Source organism: Oncorhynchus mykiss, chromosome 9 (genome assembly GCF_057628025.1).
Source record: "Oncorhynchus mykiss isolate SJ-2025 chromosome 9, ASM5762802v1, whole genome shotgun sequence".
Classification (NCBI taxonomy): Eukaryota; Metazoa; Chordata; class Actinopteri; order Salmoniformes; family Salmonidae; genus Oncorhynchus; species Oncorhynchus mykiss.
The window spans coordinates 6,641,819-6,662,684 of record NC_143030.1 but is presented as its reverse complement, the minus strand read 5'-3'; the positions used below and the strand labels follow the sequence as shown (position 1 = coordinate 6,662,684).

The 20,866-nt window shown below is 46.8% G+C and overlaps 1 protein-coding gene and 1 long non-coding RNA gene across 6 annotated transcripts in view; one reads left to right on the top strand and one right to left on the bottom strand.

Moving 5' to 3' along the window:
• tec (tec protein tyrosine kinase) overlaps positions 1-19,284 on the bottom strand; it is a 57,345-nt gene extending 38,061 nt beyond the window's left edge. Inside the window, exons 1-3 of one of the 5 annotated variants that reach the window (XM_036987058.2) lie at positions 18,955-19,284; positions 10,790-10,969; positions 1,384-1,485 (exon numbers count right to left, since the gene is read on the bottom strand). In XM_036987058.2, the coding sequence (XP_036842953.2) occupies positions 1,384-1,485; positions 10,790-10,969; positions 18,955-19,269 (597 nt within the window). In that variant the 5' untranslated portion in view covers positions 19,270-19,284. Of the gene's footprint in view, positions 1-1,383; positions 1,486-9,689; positions 9,752-10,569; positions 10,632-10,789; positions 10,970-18,954 lie in introns of those variants that run through there. The other 4 variants (XM_036987059.2, XM_090183360.1, XM_090183361.1 and 1 more) reach the window with 4 other exon arrangements.
• LOC118965965 (uncharacterized) lies at positions 19,229-20,026 on the top strand. Its single transcript, XR_005053095.2, has 2 exons — positions 19,229-19,323; positions 19,571-20,026. It is a non-coding gene; the product is annotated as an uncharacterized LOC118965965 (long non-coding RNA).
• Positions 20,027-20,866: the final 840 nt, after the last annotated feature.

Sequence of the window (20,866 nt, the reverse complement as noted above, 5' to 3'; positions counted from 1 at the left end):
TAACACACCACCTAGTAAAGGGGGGGGAACCATTAACACTGTACACTAACACACCACCTAGTAAAGGGGGGGGAACCATTAACACTGTACACTAACACACCACCTAGTAAAGGGGGGGGGAACCATTAACACTGTACACTAACACACCACCTAGTAGAGGGGGGGGGACCATTAACACTGTACACTAACACACCTAGTAGAGGAGGGGGGGGGGGGCACCATTAACACTGTACACTAACACACCACCTAGTAGAGGAGGGGGGGTCATCATTAACACTGTACACTAACACACCACCTAGTAGAGGAGGGGGGGGCACCATTAACACTGTACACTAACACACCACCTAGTAGAGGGGGGGGGGGGGGGCACCATTAACACTGTACACTAACACACCACCTAGTAGAGGAGGGGGGGGGGGGGGGGCACCATTAACACTGTACACTAACACACCACCTAGTAGAGGAGGGGGGGGGGGGGCACCATTAACACTGTACACTAACACACCACCTAGTAGAGGAGGGGGGGGGGGGGGGTGAGGCCATCATTAACACTGTACACTAACACACCACCTAGTAAAGGGGGGGGAACCATTAACACTGTACACTAACACACCACCTAGTAGAGGGGGGGAACCATTAACACTGTACACTAACACACCACCTAGTAAAGGGGGGGGAACCATTAACACTGTACACTAACACACCACCTAGTAAAGGGGGGGGAACCATTAACACTGTACACTAACACACCACCTAGTAGAGGGGGGGGGGACCATTAACACTGTACACTAACACACCTAGTAGAGGAGGGGGGGGGGGGCACCATTAACACTGTACACTAACACACCACCTAGTAGAGGAGGGGGGGTCATCATTAACACTGTACACTAACACACCACCTAGTAGAGGGGGGGGGGGGGGGCACCATTAAGACTGTACACTAACACACCACCTAGTAGAGGGGGGGGGGGGGGGCACCATTAACACTGTACACTAACACACCACCTAGTAGAGGAGGGGGGGGGGGGGGCACCATTAACACTGTACACTAACACACCACCTAGTAGAGGGGGGGGGGGGGGCACCATTAAGACTGTACACTAACACACCACCTAGTAGAGGGTGGGGGCACCATTAACACTGTACACTAACACACCACCTAGTAGAGGGGGGGGGGGGGGGGGGGGGGGCATCATTAACACTGTACACTAACACACCACCTAGTAAAGGGGGGGGGGGGGGCATCATTAACACTGTACACTAACACACCACCTAGTAGAGGAGGGGGGGGGGCACCATTAACACTGTACACTAACACACCACCTAGTAGAGGGGGGGGGGGGGGGTCTACCCATCATACTGGCTGTATATGTAACACCACACCTGGAAGGGATATTTGTTCTGACAGGGTATGACTCCGTCATTCTTCACGATCTCCACACACCTGACTTTTTGCAGGTCGATGGACCCCTTCTTAACCTTCTTCTGTGAACAACGAACAGAGAGACAGAACACGGTGAGGTTTTGGACAGGAGAGAGAGAACACGGTGAGGTTTTGGACAGGAGAGAGACAGAACACAGTGAGGTTCTGGACAGGAGAGAGACAGAACACGGTGAGGTTTTGGACAGGAGAGAGACAGAACCCGGTGAGGTTTTGGACAGGAGAGAGACAGAACCCGGTGAGGTTTTGGACAGGAGAGAGACAGAACCCGGTGAGGTTTTGGACAGGAGAGAGACAGAACACGGTGAGGTTTTGGACAGGAGAGAGACAGAACCCGGTGAGGTTTTGGACAGGAGAGAGACAGAACACGGTGAGGTTTTGGACAGGAGAGAGACAGAACACGGTGAGGTTTTGGACAGGAGAGAGAGACAGAACACGGTGAGGTTTTGGACAGGAGAGAGACAGAACACAGTGAGGTTTTGGACAGGAGAGAGACAGAACACGGGGAGGTTTTGGACAGGAGAGAGACAGAACACGGTGAGGTTTTGGACAGGAGAGAGAGACAGAACACAGTGAGGTTTTGGACAGGAGAGAGACAGAACACAGTGAGGTTTTGGACAGGAGAGAGACAGAACACGGTGAGGTTTTGGACAGGAGAGAGACAGAACACGGTGAGGTTTTGGATAGGAGACAGAACACGGTGAGGTTTTGGACAGGAGAGAGACAGAACACGGTGAGGTTTTGGACAGGAGAGAGAGACAGAACACGGTGAGGTTTTGGAGAGGAGAGAGAGACAGAACACGGTGAGGTTTTGGACAGTAGAGAGGTGTATGTAGCCACACCTGGTCACACCTGGTCACATTCACACAAGTTATCAAATGGGTGTTCATTTCAAAAACACTACATATGTAGAAAAGGAACAAGAAATAAACTAGTTTGACTAACAGGATATGGGCCCAGTCAGACAGGAGACCTAAAGGAAATGGGCCCAGTCAGACACGAGACCTAAAGGAAATGGGCCCAGTCAGACACGAGACCTAAAGGATATGGGCCCAGTCAGACAGGAGACCTAAAGGAAATGGGCCCAGTCAGACAGGAGACCTAAAGGATATGGGCCCAGTCAGACACGAGACCTAAAGGAAATGGGCCCAGTCAGACAGGAGACCTAAAGGATATGGGCCCAGTCAGACAAGAGACCTAAAGGAAATGGGCCCAGTCAGACAAGAGACCTAAAGGAAATGGGCCCAGTCAGACAGGAGACCTAAAGGAAATGGGCCCAGTCAGACACGAGACCTAAAGGAAATGGGCCCAGTCAGACACGAGACCTAAAGGAAATGGGCCCAGTCAGACAGGAGACCTAAAGGAAATGGGCCCAGTCAGACAGGAGACCTAAAGGAAATGGGCCCAGTCAGACAAGAGACCTAAAGGAAATGGGCCCAGTCAGACAAGAGACCTAAAGGAAATGGGCCCAGTCAGACAAGAGACCTAAAGGAAATGGGCCCAGTCAGACAGGAGACCTAAAGGAAATGGGCCCAGTCAGACAGGAGACCTAAAGGAAATGGGCCCAGTCAGACAGGAGACCTAAAGGAAATGGGCCCAGTCAGACAGGAGACCTAAAGGATATGGGCCCAGTCAGACAGGAGACTGAAAGGAAATGGGCCCAGTCAGACAGGAGACCTAAAGGAAATGGGCCCAGTCAGACAGGAGACCTAAAGGAAATGGGCCCAGTCAGACAGGAGACCTAAAGGAAATGGGCCCAGTCAGACAGGAGACCTAAAGGATATGGGCCCAGTCAGACAGGAGACCTAAAGGAAATGGGCCCAGTCAGACAAGAGACCTAAAGGAAATGGGTCCAGTCAGACAGGAGACCTAAAGGAAATGGGCCCAGTCAGACAGGAGACTGAAAGGAAATGGGCCCAGTCAGACAGGAGACTGAAAGGAAATGGGCCCAGTCAGACAGGAGACTGAAAGGAAATGGGCCCAGTCAGACAAGAGACCTAAAGGAAATGGGCCCAGTCAGACAGGAGACCTAAAGGAAATGGGCCCAGTCAGACAGGAGACTGAAAGGAAATGGGCCCAGTCAGACAGGAGACCTAAAGGATATGGGCCCAGTCAGACAGGAGACCTAAAGGAAATGGGCCCAGTCAGACAGGAGACTGAAAGGAAATGGGCCCAGTCAGACAGGAGACCTAAAGGATATGGGCCCAGTCAGACAGGAGACCTAAAGGAAATGGACCCAGTCAGACAGGAGACTGAAAGGAAATAGGCCCAGTCAGACAGGAGACCTAAAGGAAATGGGCCCAGTCAGACAGGAGACTGAAAGGAAATAGGCCCAGTCAGACAGGAGACCTAAAGGAAATGGGCCCAGTCAGACAGGAGACTGAAAGGAAATGGGCCCAGTCAGACACGAGACCTAAAGGATATGGGCCCAGTCAGACAGGAGACCTAAAGGAAATGGGCCCAGTCAGACAGGAGACTGAAAGGAAATAGGCCCAGTCAGACAGGAGACCTAAAGGAAATGGGCCCAGTCAGACAGGAGACTGAAAGGAAATGGGTCCAGTCAGACAGGAGACTGAAAGGAAATAGGCCCAGTCAGACAGGAGACCTAAAGGAAATAGGAGCAGTCAGACACGAGACCTAAAGGATATGGGCCCAGTCAGACAGGAGACCTAAAGGAAATGGGCCCAGTCAGACAGGAGACTGAAAGGAAATAGGCCCAGTCAGACAGGAGACCTAAAGGAAATGGGCCCAGTCAGACAGGAGACTGAAAGGAAATGGGTCCAGTCAGACAGGAGACTGAAAGGAAATAGGCCCAGTCAGACAGGAGACCTAAAGGAAATAGGAGCAGTCAGACACGAGACCTAAAGGATATGGGCCCAGTCAGACAGGAGACCTAAAGGAAATGGGCCCAGTCAGACAGGAGACTGAAAGGAAATAGGCCCAGTCAGACAGGAGACCTAAAGGAAATGGGCCCAGTCAGACAGGAGACTGAAAGTAAATGGGTCCAGTCAGACAGGAGACCTAAAGGAAATGGGCCCAGTCAGACAGGAGACCTAAAGGAAATAGGAGCAGTCAGACACGAGACCTAAAGGAAATGGGCCCAGTCAGACAGGAGACCTAAAGGAAATAGGAGCAGTCAGACACGAGACCTAAAGGAAATGGGTCCAGTCAGACAGGAGACCTAAAGGAAATAGGAGCAGTCAGACACGAGACCTAAAGGATATGGGCCCAGTCAGACAGGAGACCTAAAGGAAATGGGCCCAGTCAGACAGGAGACCTAAAGGAAATGGGTCCAGTCAGACAGGAGACCTAAAGGAAATAGGAGCAGTCAGACACGAGACCTAAAGGAAATGGGTCCAGTCAGACAGGAGACCTAAAGGAAATAGGAGCAGTCAGACACGAGACCTAAAGGATATGGGCCCAGTCAGACAGGAGACCTAAAGGAAATAGGAGCAGTCAGACACGAGACCTAAAGGATATGGGCCCAGTCAGACAGGAGACTGAAAGGAAATGGGCCCAGTCAGACAGGAGACCTAAAGGAAATGGGTCCAGTCAGACAGGAGACCTAAAGGAAATGGGCCCAGTCAGACAGGAGACCTAAAGGAAATGGGCCCAGTCAGACAGGAGACCTAAAGGAAATGGGCCCAGTCAGACACGAGACCTAAAGGAAATGGGTCCAGTCAGACAGGAGACCTAAAGGAAATGGGTCCAGTCAGACAGGAGACCTAAAAAGGAAATGGGTCCAGTCAGACAGGAGACCTAAAAAGGAAATGGGTCCAGTCAGACAGGAGACCTAAAGGATATGGGCCCAGTCAGACAGGAGACCTAAAGGAAATGGGTCCAGTCAGACAAGAGACCTAAAGGAAATGGGTCCAGTCAGACAAGAGACCTAAAGGATATGGGTCCAGTCAGACAGGAGACCTAAAGGAAATGGGTCCAGTCAGACAGGAGACCTAAAAAGGAAATGGGTCCAGTCAGACAGGAGACCTAAAAAGGAAATGGGTCCAGTCAGACAGGAGACCTAAAAAGGAAATGGGTCCAGTCAGACAGGAGACCTAAAAAGGAAATGGGCCCAGTCAGACAAGAGACTGAAAGGAAATGGGTCCAGTCAGACAGGAGACCTAAAAAGGAAATGGGTCCAGTCAGACAGGAGACCTAAAGGAAATGGGCCCAGTCAGACAGGAGACCTAAAGGAAATGGGCCCAGTCAGACAGGAGACCTAAAGGAAATGGGCCCAGTCAGACAGGAGACCTAAAAAGGAAATGGGCCCAGTCAGACAGGAGACCTAAAGGATATGGGCCCAGTCAGACAGGAGACCTAAAGGAAATGGGCCCAGTCAGACAGGAGACCTAAAGGAAATGCGCCCAGTCAGACAGGAGACCTAAAGGAAATGGGCCCAGTCAGACAGGAGACTGAAAGGAAATGGGCCCAGTCAGACAGGAGACCTAAAGGATATGGGCCCAGTCAGACAGGAGACCTAAAGGAAATGGGCCCAGTCAGACAGGAGACTGAAAGGAAATGGGCCCAGTCAGACAGGAGACCTAAAGGATATGGGCCCAGTCAGACAGGAGACCTAAAGGAAATGGGCCCAGTCAGACAGGAGACTGAAAGGAAATAGGCCCAGTCAGACAGGAGACCTAAAGGAAATGGGCCCAGTCAGACAGGAGACTGAAAGGAAATAGGCCCAGTCAGACAGGAGACCTAAAGGAAATGGGCCCAGTCAGACAGGAGACCTAAAGGAAATGGGCCCAGTCAGACAGGAGACTGAAAGGAAATGGGCCCAGTCAGACAGGAGACCTAAAGGATATGGGCCCAGTCAGACAGGAGACCTAAAGGAAATGGGCCCAGTCAGACAGGAGACTGAAAGGAAATAGGCCCAGTCAGACAGGAGACCTAAAGGAAATGGGCCCAGTCAGACAGGAGACTGAAAGGAAATATGCCCAGTCAGACAGGAGACCTAAAGGAAATAGGAGCAGTCATACACAAGACCTAAAGGATATGGGCCCAGTCAGACAGGAGACCTAAAGGAAATGGGCCCAGTCAGACAGGAGACTGAAAGGAAATAGGCCCAGTCAGACAGGAGACCTAAAGGAAATGGGCCCAGTCAGACAGGAGACTGAAAGGAAATGGGTCCAGTCAGACAGGAGACTGAAAGGAAATAGGCCCAGTCAGACAGGAGACCTAAAGGAAATAGGAGCAGTCAGACACGAGACCTAAAGGATATGGGCCCAGTCAGACAGGAGACCTAAAGGAAATGGGCCCAGTCAGACAGGAGACTGAAAGGAAATAGGCCCAGTCAGACAGGAGACCTAAAGGAAATGGGCCCAGTCAGACAGGAGACTGAAAGTAAATGGGTCCAGTCAGACAGGAGACCTAAAGGAAATGGGCCCAGTCAGACAGGAGACCTAAAGGAAATAGGAGCAGTCAGACACGAGACCTAAAGGAAATGGGCCCAGTCAGACAGGAGACCTAAAGGAAATAGGAGCAGTCAGACACGAGACCTAAAGGAAATGGGTCCAGTCAGACAGGAGACCTAAAGGAAATAGGAGCAGTCAGACACGAGACCTAAAGGATATGGGCCCAGTCAGACAGGAGACCTAAAGGAAATGGGCCCAGTCAGACAGGAGACCTAAAGGAAATGGGTCCAGTCAGACAGGAGACCTAAAGGAAATAGGAGCAGTCAGACACGAGACCTAAAGGAAATGGGTCCAGTCAGACAGGAGACCTAAAGGAAATAGGAGCAGTCAGACACGAGACCTAAAGGATATGGGCCCAGTCAGACAGGAGACCTAAAGGAAATAGGAGCAGTCAGACACGAGACCTAAAGGATATGGGCCCAGTCAGACAGGAGACTGAAAGGAAATGGGCCCAGTCAGACAGGAGACCTAAAGGAAATGGGTCCAGTCAGACAGGAGACCTAAAGGAAATGGGCCCAGTCAGACAGGAGACCTAAAGGAAATGGGCCCAGTCAGACAGGAGACCTAAAGGAAATGGGCCCAGTCAGACACGAGACCTAAAGGAAATGGGTCCAGTCAGACAGGAGACCTAAAGGAAATGGGTCCAGTCAGACAGGAGACCTAAAAAGGAAATGGGTCCAGTCAGACAGGAGACCTAAAAAGGAAATGGGTCCAGTCAGACAGGAGACCTAAAGGATATGGGCCCAGTCAGACAGGAGACCTAAAGGAAATGGGCCCAGTCAGACAAGAGACCTAAAGGAAATGGGTCCAGTCAGACAAGAGACCTAAAGGATATGGGTCCAGTCAGACAGGAGACCTAAAGGAAATGGGTCCAGTCAGACAGGAGACCTAAAAAGGAAATGGGTCCAGTCAGACAGGAGACCTAAAAAGGAAATGGGTCCAGTCAGACAGGAGACCTAAAGGAAATGGGCCCAGTCAGACAAGAGACTGAAAGGAAATGGGTCCAGTCAGACAGGAGACCTAAAAAGGAAATGGGTCCAGTCAGACAGGAGACCTAAAGGAAATGGGCCCAGTCAGACAGGAGACCTAAAGGAAATGGGCCCAGTCAGACAGGAGACCTAAAGGAAATGGGCCCAGTCAGACAGGAGACCTAAAGGATATGGGCCCAGTCAGACAGGAGACCTAAAGGAAATGGGCCCAGTCAGACAGGAGACCTAAAGGAAATGGGCCCAGTCAGAAAGGAGACCTAAAGGAAATGGGCCCAGTCAGACAGGAGACCTAAAAAGGAAATGGGCCCAGTCAGACAGGAGACCTAAAGGATATGGGCCCAGTCAGACAGGAGACCTAAAGGAAATGGGCCCAGTCAGACAGGAGACCTAAAAAGGAAATGGGCCCAGTCAGACAGGAGACCTAAAGGAAATGGGCCCAGTCAGACAGGAGACCTAAAGGAAATGAGCCCAGTCAGACAGGAGACCTAAAGGATATGGGTCCAGTCAGACAGGAGACCTAAAGGAAATGGGTCCAGTCAGACAGGAGACCTAAAGGAAATGGGTCCAGTCAGACAGGAGACCTAAAAAGGAAATGGGCCCAGTCAGACAGGAGACCTAAAGGAAATGGGCCCAGTCAGACAGGAGACCTAAAGGATATGGGTCCAGTCAGACAGGAGACCTAAAAAGGAAATGGGCCCAGTCAGACAGGAGACCTAAAGGAAATGGGCCCAGTCAGACAGGAGACCTAAAGGAAATGGGTCCAGTCAGACAGGAGACCTAAAGGAAATGGGCCCAGTCAGACAGGAGACCTAAAGGAAATGGGTCCAGTCAGACAGGAGACCGAAAGGAAATGGGTCCAGTCAGACAGGAGACTGAAAGGAAATGGGTCCAGTCAGACAGGAGACCTAAAGGAAATGGGCCCAGTCAGACAGGAGACTGAAAGGAAATGGGCCCAGTCAGACAGGAGACCTAAAGGAAATGGGCCCAGTCAGACAGGAGACCTAAAGGATATGGGCCCAGTCAGACAGGAGACCTAAAGGAAATGGGCCCAGTCAGACAGGAGACTGAAAGGAAATGGGCCCAGTCAGACAGGAGACCTAAAGGATATGGGTCCAGTCAGACAGGAGACCTAAAGGAAATGGGTCCAGTCAGACAGGAGACCTAAAGGAAATGGGTCCAGTCAGACAGGAGACCTAAAGGAAATGGGCCCAGTCAGACAGGAGACCTAAAGGAAATGGGTCCAGTCAGACAGGAGACCTAAAGGAAATGGGCCCAGTCAGACAGGAGACCTAAAGGAAATGGGCCCAGTCAGACAAGAGACCTAAAAAGGAAATGGGTCCAGTCAGACAGGAGACCTAAAGGATATGGGCCCAGTGAGACAAGAGACCTAAAGGAAATGGGTCCAGTCAGACAGGAGACCTAAAGGAAATGGGTCCAGTCAGACAGGAGACCTAAAGGAAATGGGTCCAGTCAGACAGGAGACCTAAAGGAAATGGGCCCAGTCAGACAGGAGACCTAAAGGAAATGGGTCCAGTCAGACACGAGACCTAAAGGAAATGGGTCCAGTCAGACAGGAGACCTAAAGGAAATGGGTCCAGTCAGACAGGAGACCTAAAGGAAATGGGCCCAGTCAGACAGGAGACCTAAAGGAAATGGGTCCAGTCAGACACGAGACCTAAAGGAAATGGGCCCAGTCAGACAGGAGACCTAAAGGAAATGGGTCCAGTCAGACAGGAGACCTAAAGGAAATGGGTCCAGTCAGACAGGAGACTGAAAGGAAATAGGAGCAGTCCATACATAACCTCCATTGTACAGGGAAAGGTATGTGTCTCCCAGTCTCACCTCTGCTCTGAACTCATAGTATGTGAGCTTGGTCTTGGTGAGGACGAACACTCACCTCTGCTCTGAACTCATAGTATGTGAGCTTGGTCTTGGTGAGGACGAACACTCACCTCTGCTCTGAACTCATAGTATGTGAGCTTGGTCTTGGTGAGGACGAACACTCACCTCTGCTCTGAACTCATAGTATGTGAGCTTGGTCTTGGTGAGGACGAACACTCACCTCTGCTCTGAACTCATAGTATGTGAGCTTGGTCTTGGTGAGGACGAACACTCACCTCTGCTCTGAACTCATAGTATGTGAGCTTGGTCTTGGTGAGGACGAACACTCACCTCTGCTCTGAACTCATAGTATGTGAGCTTGGTCTTGGCGAGGACGAACACTCACCTCTGCTCTGAACTCATAGTATGTGAGCTTGGTCTTGGTGAGGACGAACACTCACCTCTGCTCTGAACTCATAGTATGTGAGCTTGGTCTTGGCGAGGACAAACACTCACCTCTGCTCTGAACTCATAGTATGTGAGCTTGGTCTTGGTGAGGACGAACACTCACCTCTGCTCTGAACTCATAGTATGTGAGCTTGGTCTTGGCGAGGACGAACACTCACCTCTGCTCTGAACTCATAGTATGTGAGCTTGGTCTTGGCGAGGACGAACACTCACCTCTGCTCTGAACTCATAGTATGTGAGCTTGGTCTTGGTGAGGACAAACACTCACCTCTGCTCTGAACTCATAGTATGTGAGCTTGGTCTTGGCGAGGACAAACACTCACCTCTGCTCTGAACTCATAGTATGTGAGCTTGGTCTTGGCGAGGACGAACACTCACCTCTGCTCTGAACTCATAGTATGTGAGCTTGGTCTTGGCGAGGACAAACACTCACCTCTGCTCTGAGCTCATAGTATGTGAGCTTGGTCTTGGTGAGGACGAACACTCACCTCTGCTCTGAACTCATAGTATTTGAGCTTGGTCTTGGTGAGGACGAACACTCACCTCTGCTCTGAACTCATAGTATGTGAGCTTGGTCTTGGTGAGGACGAACACTCACCTCTGCTCTGAACTCATAGTATGTGAGCTTGGTCTTGGCGAGGACAAACACTCACCTCTGCTCTGAACTCATAGTATGTGAGCTTGGTCTTGGTGAGGACGAACACTCTCTCCTTGTAGTTCAGCGGTGACGTCAACCTCTTCTGCTGAGACCGCTTGATCAGGGTCTCCTCCAATAGCGTGTCAGCACTCATCTTGGACCCGCCCACTCCCTCCACTCTGCCATCGAACACTGACTGGACCCACCCGGACCGGAGAATATAATAGAAAATAGTGGAATAGAATAGAAAATAGTGGAATAGAATAGAAAATAGTGGAATAGAATAGAATACAAGCGTGGTGTCAAAATGCTACTATATGAAGGTGCTTAAATCTGATTGAAAACAACCCCAGGTACTTTGCCCTTTGGTAGTTTGTGATATCAGCTTTGAAGTGATCTGATAATGGTAATCTCTTCTCACTAGATCACTAAATCCTTTACAGATCACCTCCTTCGGAAAGTATTCAGACCCCTTGACTTTGTCCACATTGTTTTGTTTTTTTATAGAAATGTTTGCACATTTATTAAAATGTACAACTAAATTGAGGTCAGGTGCATCCTGTTTCCATTTATCATCCTTGAGATGTTTCTACAACTTGATTGGAGTCCACCTGTGGTAAATTCAATTGATTGGACATGATTTGAAAAGGCACACACCTGTCTATATAAAAAGGTCCCACAGTTGACAGTGCATCTCAGAGCAAAAACCAAGCCATGAGGTCGAAGGAATTGTCCATAGAGCTCAGAGACAGGATTGTTTTGAGGCACAGATCTGGGGAAAGGTACCAAAACATTTCTGCAGTATTGAAGGTCCCCAAAACACAGTGACCTCCATCAGTCTTAAATGGAAGAAGTTTGGAACCACTAAGACTCTTCCTAGAGCTGGCCGCCCGGCCAAACTGAGCAATCAGGGGAGAAAGGCCTTGGGTCAGGGAGGTGACCGAGAACCAGATGGTCACTCTGACTGAAGCTCTGAGTTCCTGTGTGGTGATGAGAGAACCTTCCAGAAGGTCAACCATCTCTGCAGCACTCCACCAATCAGGCCTTTATGGTAGAGTGGCCAGACAGAAGCCACTCCTCAGTAAAAGGCACATGACAGCCCACTGAAAGTTTGCCAAAAGGCACTTAAATGACTGACCGTGAGAAACAAGATTCTCTGGTCTGATGAAACCAAGATTGAACTCTTGGTCCTGAATGCCAAGCATCACGTCTGAAGGAAACCTGGCACCATCCCTACGGTGAAGCATGGTGATGGCAGCATCATGCTGTGGGGATGTTTTTCAGCGGTAGGAACTGGGAGGCTAGTCAGAATCAAGGTAAAGATGAATGGAGCAAAGTACAGAGAGATCCTTGATGAAAACCTGCTCCAGAGCACTCAGGACCTTAGATTGGGGCAATCTTATGCACACAGCCAAGACAACACTGGAGTGGCTTGAGAGGATCTGCAGAGAAGAATCTGAGAAACTCCCCAAATACAGGTGTGCCACCAGAGACTGGGTCCGATCCCTCTCGGGAGGTCCATGGGGCGACGCACAATTGGCCTAGTGTCGTCCGGGGTAGGGAGGGTTTGGCCGGTAGGGATATCCTTGTCTCATCACGCACTAGCGACTCCTGTGGCGGGCCGGGCGCTGTGCATGCTAACCAAGGTCGCCAGGTGCACGGTGTTTCCTCCAACACATTGGTGCGGCTAGCTTCCGGGTTGGAGGCGCGCTGTGTTAAAGAAGCAGTGCAGCTTGGTTGGGTTTTGTTTCGGAAGACACATGGATTCTGACCTTCGCCGCTCCCGAGCCCGTACGGGAGTTGTCGCGATGAGACAAGATAGTAACTACTAACAATTGGATACCATGAAATTGGGGAGAAAAAGGGGGGTAAAAAGAATACAGGTGTACCAAGTTTGTAGTGTCATTCCCAAGACTCAAGGCTGTAATCGCTGCCAAAGATGCTTCAACAAAGTACTGAGTAAAGGGTTGGAATACTTATGTAAATGTGATATTTCAGTTAATTTTTTAATTATTTTTTTTACATTTGCAAACATTTCTGAAAACGTGTTTTTGCTTTGTCATTTTTGGCTATTGATCAGGATATTTAACAAAAATATATAATTTAAATCAATTTTAGATTAATAGCTGTAATGTAACAAGATATGGAAAAAGTCAAAGGGTCTGAATACTCTGAATGCACTGGACTCTGGCATTAAACCTCTTGAAGCTAGGGGGCAGTATTTTGATGTTCGGATAAAAAACGTTCCCAAAGTAAACGGCCTATTTCTCAGGACCAGATACTAGAATATGCATATAATTGGCAGATTGGGATAGAAAACACTCTAAAGTTTCCAAAACTGTCAAAATAGTGTCTGTGAGTATAACATAACTGATATTGCAGGCGAAAACCCGAGGAAAAACCAACCAGGAAGTGCTGTTTTTCTGAAACTACTCTTTTCCATTGCAAGCCTATCCTCAATTTAAAGGGATATCAACCAGATTCCTTTCCCTATGGATTCCACAGGGTGTGAACAGTCTTTAGACATAGTTTCAGGCTTTTATTTTTGAAAAATGAGCGAGAATGATCACATCGCGTCAGTGGATAGCTAGGTGTCCCCAGATTTGTCCATGTGCAAGCGCCTGGAGCGAGACCTCTTCTCTCTCTCTCCTATTGAAAAGGCTACCGTCCGGTTGAAATATTATCGATTATTTATCGTAAAAACAACCTGAGGATTGATTATAAAAAACGTTTGACATGTTTCTAAGAACTTTACGGATACTATTTGGAATTTTAGTCTGCCCGTCGTGACCCGCACGAGCCTGTGGATTACTGAACAAAACGCGCCAAACAAATGGAGGTTTTTGGATATAAAGAGAATCTTTATGGAACAAAACAAACATTTATTGTGTAACTGGGAGTCTCGTGAGTGCAAACATACGAAGATCAAAGGTAAGCGATTCATTTGATATATTTTCTGACTAACGTGACGAATTTACTTTGCTGCTAGCTGTTTGTAATGTTTTGTCTGCTGAGAGCTGTCCTCACATAATCGCATGGTTTGCTTTCGCTGTAAAGCTTTTCTTTTTTTTTGAAATCCGACAGACCAGGTGGATTAACAACAAGCTAGTTAACTGTGTTTTGGTATATTGCACTTGTAATTTAATGAACATTTTATATTTTTAGTAATTTAATTTGAATTTGGCGCTCTGCAATTCACCGGATGTTGACAGAAAATCATCCCGCTAAAGGGATCGGTGCGCCAAGAGGTTTTTAAGCGGCTGAGCAATGAGAGGAAACTGAAATGTTTGTGTCTATCGTCTATTTACGTTAGCTGAATTTTTATTAATTTTTTTAAAGCCTGGAATAAAAAATTTAAAAAAGGCAAACTATAATTAAATTACACAAATATTTTAGCTCCTGTAAATAACCTACTAAATATTTTTACTGCTCTAGGTAAATAATTATTCCTTGGATAACCATATTTACTATTATGTATTGATTTATCTTCATGCAGTGCGCACTGCACACCAATAATTAAGCATGTGGGAACAGCAGACTGGGATAGGGATTGATTGAATATGTTTACGGACATATTCCATCAATCCCTATCCCAGTCTGCTGTTCCCACATGCTTCAAGAGGGCCACCATTGTTCCTGTTCCCAAGAAAGCTAAGGTAACGGAGCTAAACGACTACCGCCCCGTAGCACTCACTTCCGTCATCATGAAGTGCTTTGAGAGACTAGTCAAGGACCATATCACCTCCACCCTACCTGACACCCTAGACCCACTCCAATTTGCTTACCGCCCAAATAGGTCCACAGACGATGCAATCTCAACCACACTGCACAGTGCCCTAACCCATCTGGACAAGAGGAATACCTATGTGAGAATGCTGTTCATTGACTACAGCTCGGCATTCAACACCATAGTACCCTCCAAGCTCGTCATCAAGCTCGAGACCCTGTGTCTCGACCCCGCCCTGTGCAACTGGGTACTGGACTTCCTGACGGGCCGCCCCCAGGTGGTGAGGGTAGGCAACAACATCTCCTCCCCGCTGATCCTCAACACTGGGGCCCCACAAGGGTGCGTTCTGAGCCCTCTCCTGTACTCCCTGTACAACCACGACTGCGTGGCCACGCACGCCTCCAACTCAATCATCAAGTTTGCGGATGACACAACAGTGGTAGGCTTGATTACCAACAATGACGAGACGGCCTACAGGGAGGAGGTGAGGGCCCTCGGAGTGTGGTGTCAGGAAAATAACCTCACACTCAACGTCAACAAAACTAAGGAGATGATTGTGGACTTCAGGAAACAGCAGAGGGAACACCCCCCTATCCACATCGATGGAACAGTAGTGGAGAGGGTAGCAAGTTTTAAGTTCCTTGGCATACACATCACAGACAAACTGAATTGGTCCACTCACACAGACAGCATTGTGAAGAAGGCGCAGCAGCGCCTCTTCAACCTCAGGAGGCTGAAGAAATTTGGCTTGTCACCAAAAGCACTCAAACTTCTACAGATGCACAATCGAGAGCATCCTGGCGGGCTGTATCACCGCCTGGTATGGCAACTGCTCCGCCCTCAACCGTAAGGCTCTCCAGGCTCTCTCATTTCGCTACACTCGCATTAACATCTGCTAACCATGTGTATGTGACAAATAAAATTTGATTTGATTTGATTTGAAATCAAAAACTGAAAAATTGGGCGTGCAAAATTATTCAGCCCCCTTAAGTTAATACTTTGTAGCGCCACCTTTTGCTGCGATTACAGCTGTAAGTCGCTTGGGGTATGTCTCTATCAGTTTTGCACATCGAGAGACTGACATTTTTTCCCATTCCTCCTTGCAAAACAGCTCGAGCTCAGTGAGGTTGGATGGAGAGCATTTGTGAACAGCAGTTTTCAGTTCTTTCCACAGATTCTTGATTGGATTCAGGTCTGGATTTTGACTTGGCCATTCTAACACCTGGATATGTTTATTTTTGAACCATTCCATTGTAGATTTTGCTTTATGTTTTGGATCATTGTCTTGTTGGAAGACAAATCTCCGTCCCAGTCTCAGGTCTTTTGCAGACTCAATCAGGTTTTCTTCCAGAATGGTCCTGTATTTGGCTCCATCCATCTTCCCATCAATTTTAACCATCTTCCCTGTCCCTGCTGAAGAAAAGCAGGCCCAGACCATGATGCTGCCACCACCATGTTTGACAGTGGGGATGGTGTGTTCAGCTGTGTTGCTTTTACGCCAAACATAACGTTTTGCATTGTTGCCAAAAAGTTAAATTTTGGTTTCATCTGACCAGAGCACCTTCTTCCACATGTTTGGTGTGTCTCCCAGGTGGCTTGTGGCAAACTTTAAACGACACTTTTTATGGATATCTTTAAGAAATGGCTTTCTTCTTGCCACTCTTCCATAAAGGCCAGATTTGTGCAATATACGACTGATTGTTGTCCTATGGACAGAGTCTCCCACCTCAGCTGTAGATCTCTGCAGTTCATCCAGAGTGATCATGGGCCTCTTGGCTGCATCTCTGATCAGTCTTCTCCTTGTATGAGCTGAAAGTTTAGAGGGACGGCCAGGTCTTGGTAGATTTCAATATGATTACATTTCAATATTATCGCTTGCACAGTGCTCCTTGGGATGTTTAAAGCTTGGGAAATCTTTTTGTATCCAAATCCGGCTTTAAACTTCTTCACAACAGTATCTCGGACCTGCCTGGTGTGTTCCTTGTTCTTCATGATACTCTCTGCGCTTTTAACGGACCTCTGAGACTATCACAGTGCAGGTGTATTTATACAGAGACTTGATTACACCAAGGTGGATTGTATTTATCATCATTAGTCATTTAGGTCAACATTGGATCATTCAGAGATCCTCACTGAACTTCTGGAGAGAGTTTGCTGCACTGAAAGTAAAGGGGCTGAATAATTTTGCACGCACAATTTTTCAGTTTTTGATTTGTTAAAAAAGTTTGAAATATCCAATAAATGTCGTTCCACTTCATGATTGTGTCCCACTTGTTGTTGATTCTTCACAAAAAAATACAGTTTTATATCTTTATGTTTGAAGCCTGAAATGTGGCAAAAGGTTGCAAAGTTCAAGGGGGCCGAATACTTTCGCAAGGCACTGTATATATATATATCCTAATGCCCCAGGGAAGTGATTGGGGACATTGCCCTGTCTAGAGTGCCATGTTCCAGATGGGATGTTAAACAGGTGTCCTGACTCTCTGTGGTCACTAAAGATCCCATGGCACTTATTGTAAGAGTAGGGGTGTCCTGGCTAAATTCCCAATCTGGCCCTCATACCATAATGGTCACCTAATCATCCCCAGTTTACAATGGGCTCATTCATCCCCTCTCCAATGTAACTATTCCCCTGGTTGTTGCTGTAAATGAGAAATGTGTTCTCAGTTAACTTACCTGGGAAAAATAAGGGTAATAAAAATGTTTTGAATTTTTAAAATGTTTTCATTTATTTTTTAATGTTTCAATCATTCCCGGGTTGCCAAATGTTATTCATTCATACACACACACCCACACATCAACAAGCACGCAACAGGTGCATCTGAAACAAAGTTAATCAGTCCCTCTGAGAATACACTGTACTGCATGCTGGCCTACTCATGCGTGACAGTGTGTGTGTGTGTGTGTGTGTGTAGATCCTTTTAGTTTGTTTTCAGGGGAATGGAACATCCTGTTGGCTTTAAATACATTACACTACATTCGGAAAGTATTCAGTCCCCTTGACTTTTTCTACATTTTGTTACATTACAGCCGTGTTCTAAATTGTATTAAATTGTTCCCTCAAATTTACACACAAAACCCCATAATAACAAAGCAAAATTCGATGTTTATTTATTGCTAATTTATATATATTTTTTAATTAAAGCTAATTTACATAAGTATTCAGACCCTTTACTCAGTATTTTGTTGAAGCACCTTTGGCAGCGATTACAGCCTCCAGTCTTCTTGGGTCTTTTAGGAGCCTTTTGGTAAACTCCAAGCGGGCTGTCATGTGAATTCTACTGAGGAGTGGCTTCCGTCTGGCCACTCTACCATAAAGGCCTGATTGGTGGTGTGCTGCAGAGATGGTTGTCCTAAAAAGTTATCCTATCTCTATCAGAGGAACTCTGTCAGAGTGACCATCGGGGTCTTTGTCACCTCCCTGACCAAGGCCCTTCTCCCCTGATTGCTCAGTTTGGCCGGGTGGCTAGATCTAAGGAGAGTCTTGATGGTTCCAAACGTCTTCCATGGAAGAATGATGGAGGCCATTTTGTTCCGCAGCTTCGAAGGTCCCCAATAAATGTTTTGGTACCCTTCCCCAGACTTGTGCTTCGACACAATCCTGTGTTGGATCTCTACAGACAATTTCTTCGACCTCATGGCTTGGTTTTTACTCTGACGTGAACTGTCAACTGTGGGACCTTTTGTATAGACAGAAACATGTCAACGGAGCTCAATTTCGAGTCTCATCGCAAAGGGTCTGAATACTTATGTAAATAAGGTATTGTCTAAAAACCTGTTTTCGCTTTGTCATTATGGGGTATTGTGCGTTCATTGAGGGGAAAAACATAATTAATCCATTTTAGAATACGGCTGTAAGGTAATAACGTGGGAAAAGTGAAGGGGTCTGAATACGCTCAGAATCTGGTGGGCTTTCTGGAATAAGGTCAAGCATATATTGTGGTAGAAAGGGCAATAGAGGATCAAATTAATTTAATTATCTAATTATTCGAGGTCACGCGTGTGTGAGTGTGGCGCTTTCAGTGAACGGAATCTCCCTCAAACTTATTTCCTAATGTCTCGATGCTGACCGCTTCTATTTATTTAACTGCACTCCTTTATACAGTCAATTTACAGGCTAGTCCAAAGGCATGTTACTACTTTGTATTTGTGGTACATTTTGACCAAATAAAACATAATTTACGCGCGGACATAGGCAGTAGGCGACCCACAGTGCGATAAGACACACACTCACACCTGCCGCGGTGGTGATTTCTCTATGGACTTTGAGTAGATCTCCGTAGTCGATTCCGTTCCCTTCCAGACAGAAACCCGGTAACTAGCCTACATATCTATTCTCGCAACTCAGACAAACATTTCTCGGTTGTGTCGACATCTCGTTTATTGTACTGAAAGTAGCCAGTCGTTTCACCCGCAATTTAAATTTCCAATATGATAAAGGAAATGACTCTTACCTTTTCTTCCGAGAGTGAACTGATATTCTTTTGACTCCACTGACTGTCACTATGTGACCAGCAGAACCAGGAAGCGACACAGACTGCCCTAGTGTACACTATTTCACACGGTGCCGCGCGGTGAAACACCACTTCCCATTCATTTTCAAATGAAGAGACGCGGAGAAGACGAGGGACCGTTGGACGGCGCGGAGGAGGCGAAAAAAAATGTAAACGTTTCCCAACGTTATGCAAATCACCAGCGGCGACCGCTGAGCGATGACCAATCATATCGAGTTGTTTCCATGACGAATTTGACGCAATGCGACCCAACATTGGAGACTTTCTTCAACAAAGATGGCGGACAAAAATACTAGGACAGATGCAAATGTAAGTTAACATCATAAAAAAATAATGCAAAAAAACAGTATATATATATATATATAGTTGAAAGTAATATTTTAGTTAATGTAGAGACAAACGATTATACATAGTTTTTTTCTTCATAATGTTAATTTACGAAAAATCGTTATTTAGCAAGCTGGCTGACTAGTTCACATTAGCCAGTTAGCTGGTTAGCTTTATGGGTGTTGTGGCATGAGTTTGACATTGCAATTCTGTTTGTTTCATGTTTTAGGGACTCCTAAGAAACAACCAGCAAACCAGACTGTCGTCTTGTGAAACATTGGATGTAAAGAATCTAGCTTGCCTTGCTGATATTTGCCGTGCAATGCAGCTGTAGTAACGTAGCAAGCTAACTATTTTCTTGCTTATCGTGCAGTGGAGGATAGAACTACCTGTATGCCTTGTATCTAGCTATCTAGCCGATCTGTGTATTGACCCAAACGTTTGGTATACATATTAGTTCAGAACCTAGCTATGAACCTCAGCTATCATAGCCAGTTGTATCAACTTCAAAACAGTGTAAATTACATTAATGAAGCCTATGGATTGAGTAGAATATAATATAACTTTGTGCCAAGGATGTAAGTCGTATATACATGTAGTTATTACCATGGTCCCCTGTACATTTGAATATATTCACTGATCATGTACTCTACCTTGGCAAATAAAGGTGCGGTTCAGGTATGAATGTCTTTGAGGTTATTTTTCAGTCATATCCAATACCAGGAGTATCAAACTCCAGTCTTTGAATGACGCTGTGTCCACATGTATGTATTACAATTATACACTTCAACAGTGTATACCAATCCTGGTCCTGGGACATCAATGGTTACACATTGTAACTAATAGACTAGAAACATGATTTAACTAGTTAAAGGCTGATTTCTCATTCATATATTGATAATTAGAATTGAAAAAAAAAGCACACTACACTTGTTTTTTTATTTACTAATTTTCTCTAAAGCCGGTTAAATCTCAATATCTAACTTCCTTCATCTGCATTGATCTGCTATATTCAATGAAACTTTATTTGTCACATGTGCCGAATACAACAACACCTTTCAGTGAAAATAATAATTTATTCTTGACTGACTTTCCAAGTTAAATAAAGGTTTCAAATATTTTACAAAATCAACAATGCAGTTCCAAGAAATAGAGTTAAGAAAATATTTACTAAATAAACTAGTAAAAACACAACACAAGAAAATTACACAACAATAACGATGCTATATACAGGAGGTACCAGTACAGAGTCAATGTGGAGGCTATATACAGGAGGTACCGGTACAGAGTCAATGTGGAGGCTATATACAGGGGGTACCGGTACAGAGTCAATGTGGAGGCTATATACAGGGGGTACCGGTACAGAGTCAATGTGGAGGCTATATACAGGGGGTACCAGTACATAGTCAATGTGGATGCTATATACAGGGGGTACCGGTACAGAGTCAATGTGGAGGCTATATACAGGAGGTACCAGTACAGAGTCAATGTGGAGACTATATACAGGGGGTACCGGTACAGAGTC